This window comes from Mycetomoellerius zeteki, unplaced genomic scaffold, assembly GCF_001594055.1.
Source record: "Mycetomoellerius zeteki isolate Tzet28-1 unplaced genomic scaffold, Tzet1.0 scaffold821, whole genome shotgun sequence".
NCBI lineage: Eukaryota > Metazoa > Arthropoda > Insecta > Hymenoptera > Formicidae > Mycetomoellerius > Mycetomoellerius zeteki.
In genome coordinates, this window is record NW_017257853.1 from 303,806 (window position 1) to 322,535 (window position 18,730).

At 41.3% G+C, this 18,730-nt stretch overlaps 1 protein-coding gene across 1 annotated transcript in view; it reads left to right on the top strand.

Annotated features, from left to right (window-relative positions):
- Positions 1-16,222, top strand: part of LOC108729970 (mucin-17) — a 39,967-nt gene extending 23,745 nt beyond the window's left edge. Inside the window, exons 2-7 of the mRNA XM_018459383.1 lie at positions 3,661-3,877; positions 9,780-9,934; positions 10,183-11,208; positions 11,308-14,541; positions 14,627-15,133; positions 15,332-16,222. Coding sequence (XP_018314885.1) covers positions 3,661-3,877; positions 9,780-9,934; positions 10,183-11,208; positions 11,308-14,541; positions 14,627-15,133; positions 15,332-16,222 — 6,030 coding nt within the window. The remainder of the gene's footprint in view (positions 1-3,660; positions 3,878-9,779; positions 9,935-10,182; positions 11,209-11,307; positions 14,542-14,626; positions 15,134-15,331) is intronic.
- The last annotated feature ends 2,508 nt before the right edge of the window (positions 16,223-18,730 follow it).

The window sequence follows — 18,730 nt, forward strand, 5'->3', positions numbered from 1 at the left end:
ATAAAATTTTATATTCTTGTCACGATAATATCCATAAAATGAAAAAGCTGTACAACGTCGTAACGTGAAAATGAGTTTAAAATCAATTATCTTAAAATTATTGTTAATCGATTGCGCTGCGCGTAACACAACAGTTGAGCTTTACTTTACTAATATCGTTACCATTTATTACAAATTTATTGCAATAAATACAAATGATAGCTGTATACTTAAGTGCTGCATATATAATCAAATTATGTAGCATGCTTTTATTTTGTACTGCGCTCGTCGCAGGAAATTCATAATAACTGAACAATTGTGAGAGATTCCGATAATTGATTCGACCTCGTTTTAAACGACGCGACTTTACGTAACGACGTGTTCGCCGTTTTATTTAATTATACAATATCTAGTTCGGCGTTTAGTGAAACATTTTTGCTGGCTGTAACGAATGGGTTGCCACTTGTTACCCGAAATAGACGCGTAGTTACTCAGTCCGTGAGCCGACATTCCCTGGGAACGTTGCCTGCGAACAATCGTATATTTACGTACGTACATACGTACGTACGCGAGTTTAATTATCCGCAGTTGACAGGTACGTACGACGTGTACGGTACGACGTGCCCCTGCGCGATTGTCTCGAGAGCCAATTTGTGAGGCTCGGGAATGAGCGTGGTTGGTTGGTCCCGCTGTCACAATTAAAGTCGTAAAATCGCCGACTAATAGCCTTGTTACGTTAATTCAGTGTAATGTCGCACGGTAACGATAAACGGTATATAGGTATGCAAGAACATTCGCGTGGGGGAGGGGGGAGAGGAGAGGGAGGGAAGTGCGACGGGACTGGCATAAATTTAATTTAACCACCTCGAGGTCAGCGCGTCGCGTCGCATCGGGAGAGGAATAGGGGCCTTGCGCGCGTGGAATTGATTGGGGCCCCGAGATCCTCTCTCTCTCTCTCTCCGGACGTTGGCGGACGTGTGGTGGCACCCGATGATTTACCTCTCTTGAAATAAGACTCGTGAAGATCGTCGTGTATTTGCGATCGAAGAACGGGATACCCTCAGTGAATTCTACGAGGCTTTATGTGCTCGAGCATTGGTTACGAGGATATATATCGATTTACGATGTTAGAGCGCAAATACCATGCACGTATTGTGTCCCTCTGACTCGTTGAGTCCCTCTTTTACGCGGGTAATTAACGCGCGTTATTTACGAACATTTTAGTATTGGTAAATAAGGAGATTTAAATATTATGCCTTCGAATAGATTGCACAACAGGTTTATTACGTCTCTAACTAGTTTCTCTGTCCTATTACCATTAAATTTTATCGGAGACGTTATAATTAGAATCATTGCTATATATGTGAAAAATAAGAGCGTTATTCCATTTTATAATAACTCGTTGTGCTTTATTTTCTGCGTGCCAACCACGTGAAAAAAATCTTTATTGCAGACGTATCTGTTTCTGGACATTTCAAAGAGTTTGCAGTATTAATTTCATTTTCTCCCAATGTAATAATACGTCCGATTATATGCGCGGTACAGTAACCTATTATATAAAATAATTTTATGTAAAACCGGTGGAACACTGCGTGTACTAGCTGGCTCGTTGGTGTGGTAATTACAGCCAACGCAGCGCGGTTTATTTTCCCTTTCGGGATCGTCTAATCAAGAGGGAGAAAGAAAGAGATAGACTCTTTCGCTACGTTCATCCGGGCACAAGGGAATGGGTAAAAGCTATCGTATTAAAGTCGTTGCTGTCGCAGTACGGCGTCTCATTTTGCGTCCGAGAAAAAGGATTAAATCGCGGTTTCCGCCGCCGGTCGCCGGTCGTGATTACCTCGCGTGTAACGGGCGGTATGTGACGGGAAATAATGCCGTGGAAAGCGGCGGCGGAGCGTGTATGCACTCTCTCGGTGACGAGGATTATTTAGGTAGTGATGCAAACACCTTGCGTATATGCCTCGCACACATACATGTAATCGTACGACGTAACCGCAACAGTACACTCGAAGGCACCGAGCGAGCGTGAATAAAAAAAGGGATTAAATTTTCGCGCGTGATACATATACCTGCAGCGGTTTCGTTTTGCGAAGAATGCGGATGACTTTCGAACGGAGAAAAAAACTTTATTTTTCAGCATATCGCGTACGTTTGCGGTGTCTCAGTAATTTTTATTCGGTAATTTTTTGTAGGTATCTCATTTATGATCCATAATTTTTTGCCTTTAAAAGATTTATCTTTCCAGTAAATGTCACAATTACTGCTATTTCTTCTCAATAAAAAAAATTTTATTGATTCGGTAGTAAATTATAATTCTTTAACCTCCGTGTATGTGTTTATCACGACGGTACATCTTTGATCTGCAATATTTGTAAGATGGGTTGTGTCACAACGCAGACCCCCGTTTCTCTCCTTGATATTGCGACGAGCGAGTGGGCGTGATTAGCTGGTAAAGTGATCATCGCTGATGAGCGTCTCGCCAGAAGAGGAATGAATAATAGGCCAGTCGCAGAAAACACGTTCTGATTAAGTTAACCGCCGGTGTGCGTACGTCGTTACATCGACGCGACGACTCGTTGGATTCTCGATGATACAAGGCCGACCGCCGCGCCGTCGCAAGTGCTATAATCTCGTCGCCGTATTCGGATCGTTCTTAATTAACCTGCCAGGTACCCTCTCATGCGACGAATTCGCGAGCGTCTCTTTTTGGCAAGACTCAGTGATCCGCATCTGTCACACTCGCGCGTATCCTTGAATATTACCAGTCTTTGTCGTGAAATATGTATTTAGTTTGCCCTACTCGGGTCTTTTAATTTTGTATTTTTTAATTCAATTTAATTTAACTTAATCTTTAATTTGAAAATAGTGCTGTAAATGCCACGTGATATGCATGCCCCCTTTTAGTTGTTAGTAATTACTTCGATCGCCATGCGATCGATGTTCGTTGCGACGATTGTCGGAAAAACTCCACGACAATTAACATTTCGCGCAGCGGGTTTTACGAATATTTCTTGTATATCAAGCGGTATGATCTTATTTACGACACGCTGGTAATGGCATCGTGTTTGCGATCGTAAATTGCTGAGAAACGTCTCTCGAGCTGACAAGTAACACGGAGCCCGCGCACGGCCATTACGGGCATCGGCCTGCGGCCTTCCAACTCGAACGCGTTTTAACTTCGCTCATAGCGTCGCGCATCGATCATGAGATTCATGAGCGTCGTCAGTCTGAGGCCATCGACTTCCTAAGTCTTTTCTTTCACCTCTCCTCTTTTCACCTCGTACGGTTCCTTCTCGCTCACTGGCATCGATATTCACCAATTATAGTGATTCGCTCGATGAAATCAGACAGTGGCAAAGGAAATCATCTTTATTTTATGCAGGATATTACGCTGCATATTAATATGCTAACTGTGAATAATAAATGCCACATTCCATACACCGGTTAGTCAGATTTAGTCGATGAAAGATTCTTAGCGAAATTCTTGATGATTTCGACGATCCGCCTCCAAGACAATATTCTAAATTGATGCCCCTAAGTTTTGTGAGAATATCAAAACTTTGAGAGACATTCGACTTTCTTCATGTGTTTGAAATGATTTAAAGTTAGCTCGTTAGCTCATCACATTGGCTGCGATACGATCAGACGAATAACGTGGTATGCACATTCTTGTTTCAGGTTGCGACGCGACCTTGGAGCCCGGATCAGGGCAAGACGCGGGAGATGACCAAGCTCTGCAACCATAAGAGGAAACTTCTGCTGCCGGCTGCAGCCGCCAGTCCTGTTGCGTCCTGTACGCCGGCGGTCTCGTCGTCGACTTTATCTTCTGGCCCGACAACGGCCTCGATTCACGCGAACGCCGACTCGCCCACGTCGCCGGATAAAGCCAGAAAAGGTAAGAACACGAATGTTACCAGAATGATCGGATTATACTCCGGCTCGAACGAAAGAAATCGCTACCGGGCAAAAAGCAACATAATGAAGAAGTATATAAATAGTATAAGAAGTATATTAAAAGCGCAAGACGAAAGCTGTTGTTTTATAACATATGAGTTTAATAAGTTGAAATTGTTAGTAAAGAAAACAGAAACATAATGAAAATCAAATATGAATGGATAATGTAATATTTATAATATTATATTATCCATTCTTAATAACATCATTTTTTATTCACAATGATTATATATTCTATAGAATAAGTATTTGCGTCAAACTTCTGGATTTTCTTTCGAGTTAGACAATCGAATGAGCCTGTGATCGATCAAAATCAAGAGATTCTTTCATCCTCGAAATTCGTTTTCATAATCCTGAGGATTTCGACAGGTCAAATTCTATGGCAAACTTTCTCTCATACCCACACATATACACGTGTCGCGGAACTTTCTCTATCGATCTGGCGTATTAACAAAGTTTTCTGTCAAGTCGGACGTTGAACCGGCGCCATAATCGCCGAAACGTTTATTCACCGTCGCGCGGAAACACGTGCCAACTTTTATTGGAGGAAGACCAAAAGTTTTTCCACCCCGTCAAGTGAGCCGTGATCATTAAGGAAAAAAGTCGACGATAGAAGAAGGACGACGAAATTGCGGCATTAGCGAAGTCGGTTCACTCACTCCTGCTCTTTCTTCGCTTTCCCTCCTCCCACTTCAGAATCGTCCTTTCTTCACTCACTACGTTGGCATTAAAGCTCAAGAGAAGTGCGACAGAGGGCGAAAACGGGGCGCAGGGCAGGGCGGAATGATGTATCACCGTAGCCGCCAAACTCTCCACCGAATTTCATTACCAAATCCCATAACCGACGTATCCCATCCCATCGCGCCGTCACTTCTTTTCCCACCCCATCTCATCCCACAATTCACCACCTTCCTTTTTCCCTTACTTTCCGCGCCGTTAATTAAGCGGCTGTTGCAGGACGCGACGGACGCGTTCCCGGCGTACCTCTACCTCTACCTGTACTCCAAATTGCGTCGGCTAGAAATTATAATCCGCTTGTAGATTGAAAGTCGAGCGCGGCCGTGTCGGCGACCAACGGTTATTAAACTTTCACCCTGCGTGCGTCGTAACTGCGCGTTTTAATATTATTCACAGCGGGGCTGGAAACACGCTTCGACGTCGAATTATTCGAATACAACGCGAATATATTTAAACCATAAATATATTTAGAAAAAATTAATTTGTATATTATCAAATCTTTCTAATATTATGGACTTTTATTTTTAGTTTCGATTAGATTAGCGTTTATGTAGCATATAATATTGCATTCTTTTTTCTACGATTTTTAGAAAGCTTGGTCTATAACGAATGTTTTCAGTAACAAAAACGAACCGATTTGCTGCATCCACTCGCAAATAGATTAGTACAATGCATTTGGTTACATATGGGCGCACTCGTCTGCAGCATCGTAGGAGGGAGGGGGGCTGGTTAGCAGTTTCGCGTTTGCATCTGGAAATCTGGGGTTGAAGTTTAACTCAAGTTTACGGTCGGTGTGCGAGGTAGGGTAATACGTATACGTCGGTCGCGGTGTTTTTATGGGACTTTATAGGGTCGTTTTAACATCGACGCGCGCGCTCGCGCCGCTTCGATTCCAATTCTCCGGTAATATAAAACGACACGCTCTGGATGGCAGGCTTGGCTTTTTTCCCAACTTTTTCTCCGGTACGCCGTCAGGGGTTGCTCGCATTTGGGCTCGCGATCTGCGCAAACACACACATACACACACACACACACGCACACACACACACACACATCCTACACAGGAAAGAAGAACGGTGAAAGGAATAAGTGGAGAGGTTCGAATGAATCTTTATCGTCGAACGTCGAGCTCCAAGTTTTCATAACGCGCTCACTCCCTGCTGGGAGTCGATTTAATTCCCCCTTTTTCTGATTTTCAGTTTGACTTGCCGGCTTAAGAGGGAGGATCTTCGTTTACGTACGATGGATTATATATCGCGTTGGGAGTAGGAATGATTGAAAGTCTGTTTCAGTTTTATCGGTCACGAGAGCGAAGTAGAAATTGCAATTATTCGAAGTAATTTATCAAAAGTAAAAGTTTTGCAATACGTTAATTGTATTATTAACTTCTTTCGCGTAATACAAAATATCCAAATTCTAATTATTTACACTCACTACGTACTAGATAAAATTTTTTATAGAAATGTTTAAGCAATTGTTTGCGATGATTTAAAATACAATACTATTAATCATTTTAAAAGCTCTCTACACATTTAAATAAGGGCAAATAAAATATTAAACGGAACGTTTTCACAGTATATTAGATAAAATGTAGTTCAGTCGTTCAAGGCTTAATTAACATAATTAATGCCAATCTCATTACCCGATTGGAAATGTCAATAGGCATGTTTAACGAGAATCATCACGCGTCATGTAATTGTTAAATCGATCGTAACACCAGTCTGTTCAAACCTAGGGCGCGGTTTACGCGATCTTTTGTCGCCCTAAACAATTTCCTCCGTAAATAGTTTCCCCCGGAGCTCAATCGATCACTTTTGTCCTCGGCGTCGACGTAGTACGCGGCAGTTACAGTAACATCCCGAAAGCACCGAGAAGCGATTTTACGGGCAACGAACTCCAATTCACCTCCCTATGCGACAGCCACCCTCTACCGAGTTTTCGTTGCAGGTGGCAAACACTTAAAAATTCTTTCAATGTGGATTTCGCTGCACGCGAGTGTGTTGGTTTTTGTTGCCTACTGAGGATATCGTGTCGTGTAAACAGATTAGTACTACCCGTCTGACAGGTTTATTGGGTTTGTATTCTTTTCTGAAGATGTCTGTTTACATAGGATGTTCCTACGAGAAATAATCTTCTGTTAAGAAAGTAAGTATAGGGGTGAAATGAAGTAAACACAATCCATCCCACGCAAGATGAAAAGGCAAATCTCGGTTAATGAGATATCTACAATTTAAGATATTGTATAAATGAAATGAGAAAGTGAAAGGGAAAAAAGATCTTGTATAAATTTTATGTAAAGAATTAATATGAATTAGTCCAATTGCATTAAGAAAGATAATAAATCTTAAAACATTTCTTCGGCTATACTCGCCGTAGCGATTCGACGCGACTATCTCAGATCAATCCGCCGGTTTGTACCTTCTTATCGTGGCGACGATCAATAAAGTCCCGGGAAGAGGAAAGAATCCGTTCTCCCTTCGCTGGCTGTGACGATGATGACGACGACGATGATGACGAGAACGAGAATGTTACCGCGACCGGGTGCGGCTGATGGTAGAGGTGGCGATGGTGGTGGATATAAAAAGAAGAAGCGTAAAAGAAGCTAGGCTATAACCCCTCTTCTGGAGGGGTTGCTGGGGGAGAACGATGATGGTAGACACCGAGTTGATAAGGGTTAATTTCGTACGAGAGGAGAGCGAGCCACGATTGCGCGCAAGCAGGAGAAGAGAGAGAAAGAGAGGCAGCGGAGGCAGCCTTGCGGTCCAACGACTGCGTCCGGTTGTGATTCTTGCGCCTGCCCCGGGAGTGATGTTCGTTGCCTCGGTGGAGGATCCTTATTCTTCTCTCTGTTTTTCCCTCGGGGCCACCCTTGCACCCACTTCCGTCGGTTGGTCGCGCAAGCGCATTTCGATCCCTTTCTGCTCAGTCCGCATCAACGCCTTGGCGTAACGTAACGGCGTGATCTCGACGGATTTTTATGCTCGCATTGAAAAAAGTCATTTCGCAAGACTGAAGATTATAGAACTCGAGAACGTAGACTTACGACGTTCGTCTGCCTTGTAGACGTAGTTACAACGACCGACGATGCCATCAGCGTTTCTTCTTAATGATGCTGCGTCAGTGAGACCAATATGGAGTGGATCTATCCTGCAATCTTACGAATGTCACCTTTACAGGTGCGGTATTCTACCTCGTGCGGTACCAAGTGAGAATCCTGAAGGGATTTAGAATTTTCCTGTTGTAAGCGTGCATCATACACATGCATGCAAATTCATTCAAATACTTTAACGAAGCTTTTAAAATTTACCTACACCTTTGTTAAAATTCTTTCTGCGCTATGTGATAATAAATTGCATTACGTATAATTAATTTTAGAAATTTAATGTTTCAATAAAAAAAATATATTTTTAATTAAGGTAATAAGAAGACAAAGACAGACAGACAGACAGACTCATCGTTAGTATAAATTGAGTTTCATAAAATTGGTCGTTTATTATGAGCAAACTAGCAACGAATGTCTTAACGAATGTGCTTAAGTGAGGAAGGTAGCGTTTGGAAACAGCCGCAAACGACGAACTACATCTTCCAATTACTACGTCGCCCTCTTTCACCGGGGTTTAACGACGAGAACGTTTATTGCTCGAGCCATTGACTGCAGGCATTCCAAGTCGACGGGGAGACTTTACGCGTTCGCGTGAAAACCCCGGAAGCCACAAAATGGATCCAAAGATTTTACGCAAATCTACCGTTCTCCCCTTGAAAATCGGGTTAAACTGCCGTCGTCAGAACGGACAAGTTACCTTACTGCCATCGTAGATTCATTACTATCCTCATCACCCTCCTCTTTTGCTTTCGCTTCTCGTCGTTTTCATGCTTCTCCCTTTTCGTCGAGAATTATTCGGCTCCTCTTCCCTGCATCAATCGGCGCGCATGGAGAATAATTATTCTCTGTAGGCTTACAGATAAAAGATCCCCTTAGCCTATTGCCCCGCTGAATACCTTATCCCTCCTGCTTTCTAACACGTCTCGTAAATCACGGTAATTCGGAAGTGTCGATGGCTCCCGTGGCGGTTCTTCGTGAATGTGCGGATAATACAGCGTTTCAAAAGCATTATAAATGAAGTTTCGTTTCAGAGAAATCTTTCAGAAATTAAAATATTTTCGATTTTTGTATTTATATAATTTATTTTAACATACAATAATATTTATCAGTAACACTAATATGATACTTTTTTCTATATCAATTTTGTTATTATGTAATTTATTATTCGCCGAATAGTAATTTTAATATCTGTCTTATAAAAATTTAATGTGTAATTTTCAGAATTTTTCCAAATAAAAATATATGGTCAGTCGTACTTTAAACCTATATTTAAATTATTAATACATAAACATTAATATTTTCTATTACAAATTTTTTTTATTAATTTTCTATACCTTTAAAGCAATTTTTAAACAATTTTGAAGTTGTACGCAGAAATAAAATGGATTCAAATATGTATTGATTAGAAAGAATCTTAATTAGGGAGATAAATTTATTTATAATTTGAATTATGAATCCGATTATCTGTACCTGTTGCAGAATAATAGCTTATCGCGATAATTAATAATTTTTATTATATGAAAAATATTTAATACTGCTGCTGTAATATCGTTCTAATTATTTAACAAGTTAATTACATTGGCTGAATTGATATTCTGTCACGCTTCTTGATCTATTACCGACGATATTTTCATTTCGCAAAAGATGTTTTCCGGAATGATAATGAGACTGAGGGAAGGCCGACACTTTCAGAAAGCATGGGGAGTTAAAGTACGGAAATGTCGGGCTAAATACGATTTAACCTTGCGGCAGGATTTCAAATGGAACACTTGCTTCATTAAGAAGCTTGGAACGTCGTCTGAATAATAAGCAAGAAAGCCGGCGGCGTGGGATTAGGGCGAATAAGTCGTATTTTAATTTCTACAGCGCCAAGGACTTATCGTCTTTCACAATTGCGCTCCGAACAGGAAAAGCCTTTGTCGATTCAATTTCAAATAGATGCCGGCGAATCGAAGGTAATTGGATTCCGGTTTATTAAGAGATACTTTATTGGTGTGCGCAGATGGTCTCAGCAAGAAGAAGAAGAGGAAACTAGGAGGCATAGGCGGCATTTATTCCGGCGTCTCGGTTTCGCAACTTCTGGCACAACGGGAGAGAGCTATTGCCGCAGTTGCGGCATCTGGAGTTCAAGGTTCACCGGTGCCTAATGGATCGCAGGTAATTGAGTCGTAATTTTAATTAAATTGCAAATTACTCGTCCCCTTTTTGAGTCAGCAGTTGTGCTTTTTGCTGAATGTTTGATACAATAATAAATAATATAAATTTATATTTTAATTATTTAAAAAATTTTTTAAAGTCGGTTGTTCAATTGTAATACGAGTTACTAAATATCTTATCTGATAAATATTATTATCTTTATTATTAGCATTTATTCAAGTATTTAAATACAATTATTTTATTTTTAGGTATGGCCAATCGCGATCCCAAATCTGCAAGTCCAACAAAACGGACAACAAATCTGTCATCAGTCTTTAAGTTCGCCTTCCCAGAATCATGACGTGAGCAGTTGTGCTAGAAATCCTCAACAGAGGTTAAATCAACATAATATGTCAGGCATGTTGATGAGCAACCCGTTGATTATGAATCAGCAGGGTACAAATTTTAATAATATGACTCAACAGCAGCAACAGCTCTTACAGCAGCAACATCAACAACTTATACTACAACAGCAGCAGCAGCAGCAACAACAGCAACAACAGCAACAGCTCATTCAGCAGCATATATCGCAGCAACAGCAACAATCGCAGCAGTTGTTGCCGCATCAGCAGCAGTTACAACATATGCAAATTTTACAACAAGAACAACAGCAGCAGCAGAGCACCGTAGTAAATCAATTAGCGCAACAGCAGGCTCCTCACTATATTAATCAATTAAATCAGCAGTCGTTACATGTAATGCAACAACAGCAACAGCATTTAAATCAACAGCAACAGCAGCAGCAACAACAGCAACAAATGCATTTGCAGCAAATTCAAAAGCACAATATGCAACAGCAGCAGCATTTAGCTCAGGAAGTGGATCAACAACAATCGGCAAATTACAATACTCAACATTCTGTTGAGAATTATGCGCATCACATGCAGCCGTCACAAATATCGAATCAAACCGTCCTTCATCCACAATTGCATCAACTTCATCAACATCAAATGCAACCACAGCAGTCGCAACAGAATCAACACGCTATGCAATCTCAGTCGACGGATCCCTTCCAGATGCAAATTCAGCAGCAGCTACAACAGCAGCAGCAGCAACAACAACAACAACAACAACAGCATCAGCAACAAATGTCGCAAGTGTGCATCCAGCCGCAATATTCAAATCAACAATTGAATCATCACTCCGTAGACATTATGCAACAGCAAACAGGTTCTGCTGTCATGAGCAATATCAACACTATCGACCTTCAAAATAGACATAATCGAACATCGTCAGTTGATGAAGATCTAAACGCGAAACAGTTACAACAGCAGCAACAACAACAGCAGCAGCAGCAACAACAGCAGCTTTTATTACATAATCATTCGATGCAGCGACACCATGTAGTTCAAACTGGCGGTTTACCTAATAATCCTCACGAGAATGTTCAGCGGATGTATGCTCAGAATCAAGTACAATATCCGGCACGGAATTTTGATTCTTCGAAAGGAACGAATACGGATGCCAAGATGGGACATCAACAACAGTTTCTGTCCAATCATACAGGACGAAGCCCGAACGCCAGTCACACCGTTGAGGTGCAGCAATCTGGTATGGGACCAAACGGGCAGTCCGGCAATATGCATTTCAACAATAGAACACCGCCGTGGCAACAAAATCGCGCTGCGGTTGCATCCCATCAACCGTCCGTTGTCACGGTTCAGAATGTTACCTGTAATTCGTTTGACCGTGTACCACCACTTCATCATCACATTCCACAGCCTTCCAATTGGACGGACGAGGCTGCACGGAAAAAGGCAAAGTCGAGTAAAATAATAGTGAAGAAACAGCGACAGCATGGTGTCGCGGAATTATCGAGAACGAATAACGGATTAGAACACTCGACACCGAGTCCAGTAGATGAATTCAGTGAGAACAATCAGCAAAATAACGGTCAGATAGGTTCGACATTCAATAGCAGCGGCCCTTCGTTCCTAGAGGATCCCAGCGGATACCTCGCTCAGCAAACGGCGTTGTTAAACAGCACAATATCACGACAGACCGGTGTCAGTAGTTCCCAAGTGGGCATATTGAACAATAACTCAAAAGCATTATCTCAGACCAGTCATGGTATGCATATGTCTAATACTTATATTCCTCAACCAAAGCCTTCCTGTATCGCCAGTCCCACGAGTAGTACCTCGTCATTCGCTTCCGTAAAAAATCACGCAACTTCACCGGTTGTTGTACACAGTAGTATGACACCGACATCAAGCAGTGGCACGGATTCTGAGAGCAGTCCATGTCAAGGCTGTGTTACCAGTGCCGACACACAATCCTACATTCAAGATCAATATAAGCAGCAAATGCAACGACAGTACCTGATGCATACGGATCAGCGTGAAGATCCTGTTACTTCGTCGACGTTCGGCGAGCGATATCAAACAAATAATCAACCACAAGCTGATTCCAGACCGATACAAGGTGGTACCGTGAGCACCAGTCATGGATCTCCTATCGGCACGAATAGTCCGGCTAATTCGGATACACCAGCAGCTTCGACACCTGGAATTTCGCAGCCGGCAACCCCGCAGAGTCTTATCTCGTCGCAACCAGCGACACCACATAGTTATTCGCAACCGCCGACACCTCATTCTCATGTCTCGGGCCAAATGCCATCACAGACACTAACTCCACAAGCGCAACAGCAGTTATCGCAATCTTTGATCGGCAGCATTCAAGAACAAAGATCAGAAACTCCAAGTTCTGGTACAATGAGTTCCAGTGGTATTCCACCTAGCACGTCGCCATCACAGATGTCCTCTTCTACATCAGATAATTTAACATCACAAGTGAAACGGCAAATAACTAGGCAAAATTCTCTAGATGGCTATCAACCTCATCCACACACCGTCAATGCGGTCTCCAGGATACCTATAAATACCTTTAGTGGAACATCATCCGTGATAACAACTATGGCAAGTGGTCATACAGTTAGCAGTAATACGATTACGTCTGTGTTAGCTGGAAGAGCAAACACGGCCACTGTTTCCATAAACACACCATCTGCGATACCGAATCCCGCTATACCCAGTCTTCTACCGAATAAGATACAGCATCAGGTACAATCTACGGCGTTGACAAATATGCCGGGTACTTCAGTCACGACTCACTCCTCTATTCCACTTAGTCAATCTTCGACGATGAGCGTGTCTAAATCACCCCTTGAAATGGTTCAGAGCGTTGTTAGTAGTATACAAGTACCTCAGACGAGCATAAATTCGTTGCAGCCTCAAACGCAGCAGCAACAGCAACATCAGCAGCAACAACAACATCAACCACAACAACAGCAACATCCTCAAGCTAATGTTCAAGTTCATAACGTCCTCACTTCAGGTGGTATATTGAAACATCCTGCTGGATCGACGCTACCACCTGGTCATATATTGGTATCCAGCGGTGGTCAACTCATAATGGCGAGTACTGGGTCGACTATCAATGGCGTGATGGCGCCTCCTCCACCGAAAATCATTTCTAATGCTAATTCTATGCCACCGCTGTCAGTGTCGCCGATGGTTACCAGCGTGACTGGAGCTGTCAGTCAAGTAATCCCCGCAGTGGGTGTAGCTCAGCAAGTGATAGGGCAACCCACGGTGCTCGTGAATACTATTCAGACTCCAGTGTTGATTCAACCTAGCGTAATGACGATGGACAGTATAGGCCAAAACGTGCAGATACCACATCTGACGGTTGCTACCGGTAACGTCATACAAAACACCCAGTCGATTATTGACGCTAATCAGGACGTGTCTAGAACGGTCGGTGCCAATCAAGGCATGACGGTAAATCGACAACCAGCGCTATTATCGCCGGAATCAACGATGACCAAGAAAAAGGCGTATAAGAAACGAAAAGCGAATCCACAAACCGTGGCGTCGATGCTACACATCGCTTCGTCCCAGCAGAACGCTGGTATGTTGATGCAGTCGCAATCAAATTTCGCCCAGCAAAACTTTCAGACTCAGAGCATAGGCGGACCCATGCTCCAGGCGCTAACTATTGTACCTGGTAAAGGTGGGGCACCAGCGCAACTTGTAATGAATGGTCAAACCGGCGCAGCATCCGCGCAATTCAACGCTCAACAAATAATCACGAATCCTCAACCAACTCAGCAAATAAATCTTCTTCAACCGGTAAACTTATTAAATGGTGCGGCCGGGATGGTTCAGAATTTTCCCACTATTCAGCAGTTTATCGTGCCTGGTTTGGGTAGCATGGTAATGTCTGCGGATGGAACAGCCACGTTATTACAAGATACGGGTAATATTGGGATGCAGTTTCAGATACAGAACGTCAATGGCCAGAACGTATTGACGCCGGTACAAAGCCATAGTGGTATATTCAATCCGAGTCAAAGCATATTAGCCGCTGGTCCAGCCGGTATGGTCATAAGAGCGCCGCAAGCTACTGGTGGAAAGTTAATTCAACAACACAGCCCAGGAGCGCAGTTTCTTTCGCCGAATAGTGGCCAGTTCCTAGTGAACGGTACAACATCCTTCGGGAATCAACTGAGCCCGATAGTTGCCAATGTTAGTCCGAATCAGCAAGTGACATTTAACGCCTCGCAAGTAAGACCGTCAAACATGAGCGACCGCACAAAACATAGCTGTCTCATCAGCGTCGAACCAACAAAATACAACCTTTGTTCAACAGAACACGACGATCGTACAGCAACAGACGACCATGGTCTCGAACAATCAGATACCAAATTTTCAAAGCGCAGCTTCTAATGGCGGACAAACTGTCGATCCTTCTTTAAATCTCGATAATCAGTCGTATATTCTGAGTTCCGGTATGATTCAGGGTAAAGCGGCGTCATCTTCTCCGAAGAGCGGCGTAAATTCGCCATCATCCGATCAAAATGTCGAACAACAACAATATGTGCTCGCTAGTAGTAGCACAACTGTCGTGGAAAAAACGGCTCAACCAAACGAACAGCACAGCCCGTTGATGGCGAGGCATTCTGTATCGACGCAAACCGCAGGGAACCAAACGAACGTGGCGCAATCAACGATGATGCGACAAGGATCTCCTCCCGATACAACCACTCATAGTCCAGGAAACAGTCAGAGATCTAATAGTCCGGCTGTGGACACTACTACACACGGTGCAGCATCGCCAGCGCCTCCAATTACCGCTAGACATCATTCATCGTCTACGGTAAGGAATAATTTAAAGCAAAAGTAGTTTATTCAATTATCTAAAGCATACATTTCATCTCTTATTGAGAAAAAAGAAAAAAAAATTTTTTTAATTTCACACATATTTTTTATTATTGCAGCTAAAAACAAGATTTTTCTCTCGATAAAAAAATAATCATGTTCATTAATTTCCACATGATGCGCAATTTATTTTCAGCCTATGGTTCATTGCGTATCAAGCAGCGAACCGGACTCAGGCGACACACAGGTGGCGTCGGAGGATTGGAGAATGCAGGGTATCGCCACCAAGGAAATTACGTTAAACCAACCGAGTTTGCACGGAAAGACCTACGTAGAGTCGACGGTGACAACTGGGATCCAGGTTGGTACCCACGTAGAGCAGGTCAACCGTCATCTAACTGTAATAGACATGCACCAGCCGGCTGATACGACACACCCAGAAAACACATACGCTGATTCACAGGAGCATATGGACACTTCATCACCAAATCATTCCATTAATTCAGACACAATGGACCACTCTACTGTGGAAGATCAACTAAACGTCAGTAAAGAAATGACGGATGTTTCCTATTCGGAGATCGAGGTCAATCCGTTACCAATTATAGGTCACGGTCATTACCAGCCAATCCTTTATCATGGCCAGCATTATGTCCCTAATGCGAATGTTTATCGACAGCAAGCCTTAGTGCCAGATCATGCTCATTACACTATGTTACCGCAAATTAACGGCAAGTTCGACGACAAATCGTGTGTCGATAGTAGTCGTGTTGGTACTCAAGTCGTGCAACATGTCATGGAGCAAGACGAGATCGAGCAAAATTCCGAAGAGAAATTATTGGAACGATCAAATACCGGCGTTTCTTATTGTTCGCAGAATGTTGGCTATTCGCAAAAATTCGTTGGCATCGGGTCATCCGGCTTATATCCACACTTGTATAATTATAGGTCTGACCCTAATGGTATTGCTGTTGTTAATTACACACCCAATAAGCAAGCCTACATTAATCCATATGTTTACAATCAATTCATATATGCGCAAGAAGGCGATGATGCTGAGGAGAGTGACTCGTCGTCAGATGAATAGTTGCACCTTTCTTTTCGGGCTATAAAATTCATATTAATTTTGTAAATTGAATTCAAACGATACCAGTGGCATTATTAGGTTGCGATTGGTTTATATTCGGTAATATTAAGTTTGTAATTAGTTTGTATTTAATAATTTTTACATCCGCGCTGTGGCGTGAGAGCGCATACGCTGGTTTATTCGTAGCGTTATTATTTAAATCGTATATTATTGCAATAATGTAATTGTATTATTAATCGTGTGTTGATCGGATTAATCAGGAAATTATTCCTTTTTATATAACAACGAAAAAAATAAATTTTTGCTGAACAGTATTTTCTGATAAAAGTTATATGATTCTGAACATATACCTAATGAAAAATTACCTTGCAACATAAGCATGCGTAAACAGAGTTTGAGTTTGTCTCTTTTGGTATCATTATCATTTGCATGTATCGATAAATTAAATTTGTCGCGTGATTTCTGCATTAAAAGCATCGGAGACAAAATCCAAAATACTATAACTTTTAAATCTTCCAAGTAAATTTCTTTTTTTTTTTTAGTTTTGTCTTTTATCGTTATTTTTCTACCTTTTTTTATGTCTAAATTAGAATTTTGCAAAATGCTCTTGTCTCCTGTGCTTAACCGGGAGAAATTGGAAAATTCTTGTAGACTATGATACGGAGTTTTAAAAAAAGAAAAACGATAATAGGGCGGCATTGAATGATACACTGAAATGATATAAGCATGCGATTGGTAGGTTTGTGCCTGAGTTGATCGAGTTGTATTTGACAGATCTATACGTCAGAGACATTGAAGCAAGCCGAAGGTGTGGTGAGCACGGTGAGGTGCGAGGGCAGGGAACATGCCCTCGGCCGCGGAATCAAGCGAAAGCTGGACTCCATCCATTCCATGCATTCTACTCTGCATGAAGACCAAGATGGTCAGTATTGTATGGTACTTTTAGACATTAATCATATACGAGTAGTGTCGCTTAGTAGCAAAAATGTTCTACAAAGAAACTTTGATAATACTTAGCGACAAAACAAGCAGAGCATAGATTTCTAATATTACAAGCTTTTAAAATTTTTAATAAAATAATATACACAATTAAATATTTTCATATATTTTGAAAAAAAAAACGTTAAATATTTTATTTAATTATATTATTTTGTTAGACGTTTCGTAAGAAAGTTTCTTTGAAAGAATATTTTGTATTAGTTGCTGTTTTTGTGACAGTGAGAAACGTAAAACATCGTTGTTTTGCTGATTCATTCGTATTGATTTTTTACTTCACCCACGAGAGAAAGACGATGATTCCCGTTGCTCTTTGTCATTAAATAATTATCGTACAAATATTACTATTAAGAGTGCTTTAATTATACAACTTTTCGCCATCAGTAGAATCAACAATTTAGAAACGTGCTGTAAATTATCAAATCATTTGTATTGTTCAACTTTGCTTGCCGCTTTCATTGAAAATCATGTATGCCATTAATTTTTTTGCACGCTGTAGTAATTTATTTATTAATATATTATATCGCTTATATATGCATGCTTAGTAATATCATTGCATGGTGAAGTACTCGCCTGCTGCATCGTAATTGCTTTGGTAATACCTTTTTTTGCAATATTTGGAGTCTTGCGCACTGGACGCAGGCACAAGAGTGGGCTGAGAAAAATCGCTTTCCTCGTCATATCGAAATTTTAAGTCGGAAGAATGCACCATTTTGTGCGAATTGAGCAATCAGAGTTGAGTTCTCCGAATCAGTCTATGATATCGACTTATTCATTGTAACATCGCATTATTAACCACGTTAACGACAAGTCAAGGAGCGCAGGTAAGTGGCGTCAGTACTAAAAGGAACAGAAACTTTTCGTTCATTACGTACAAATCTTCAACGAATCGCTTGCGGAAATGAAGAAATAACTGTTCTGACATTTGTAAATAATGTTTTCGATGGTTTCTTTTTTTGCGTTTACTAATTGGTTGTCAGGTTTGTTAATACCATTATATCCTCGCAATTACATTCTCATCCGAGTGGCCAAGGGGCTTAAATCATACGTTCATTTCGGAAGGGGTGTGGCTCACTACCGTGTGTTATTTCGACGTGTACCTTGTACATATACACCCTCATGTTTTACATACAGCATGTGCATATCCCCGAGGATGGAAATTTTTTTCAAATTGTTCAGCAATGATTAGGAAGCATTTACAGTTAAAATAATAGTATGAGAAAATATAGTATGAGAGATAAGTCAGATAAAAAATTGATACTGAAACGCAGTCGGTTTACGTATCTATAACAGCGTAGAAAATCTAATTGTTCCATTCTATTTATTTTTACGGGATCGTATTCAAAATTGAATAAATTACATAAAATTTACATTTTTTTATTCCCGTACCAACGGAATTAAGAATAATAAATGTTGATAGTGCTTATAGTCTGTTATAACTTGAAAATCTAATTCCGACAAATAGTTATTCATTCGAATGATGTGTACAAATAAAGAAATATCTTGCGAATA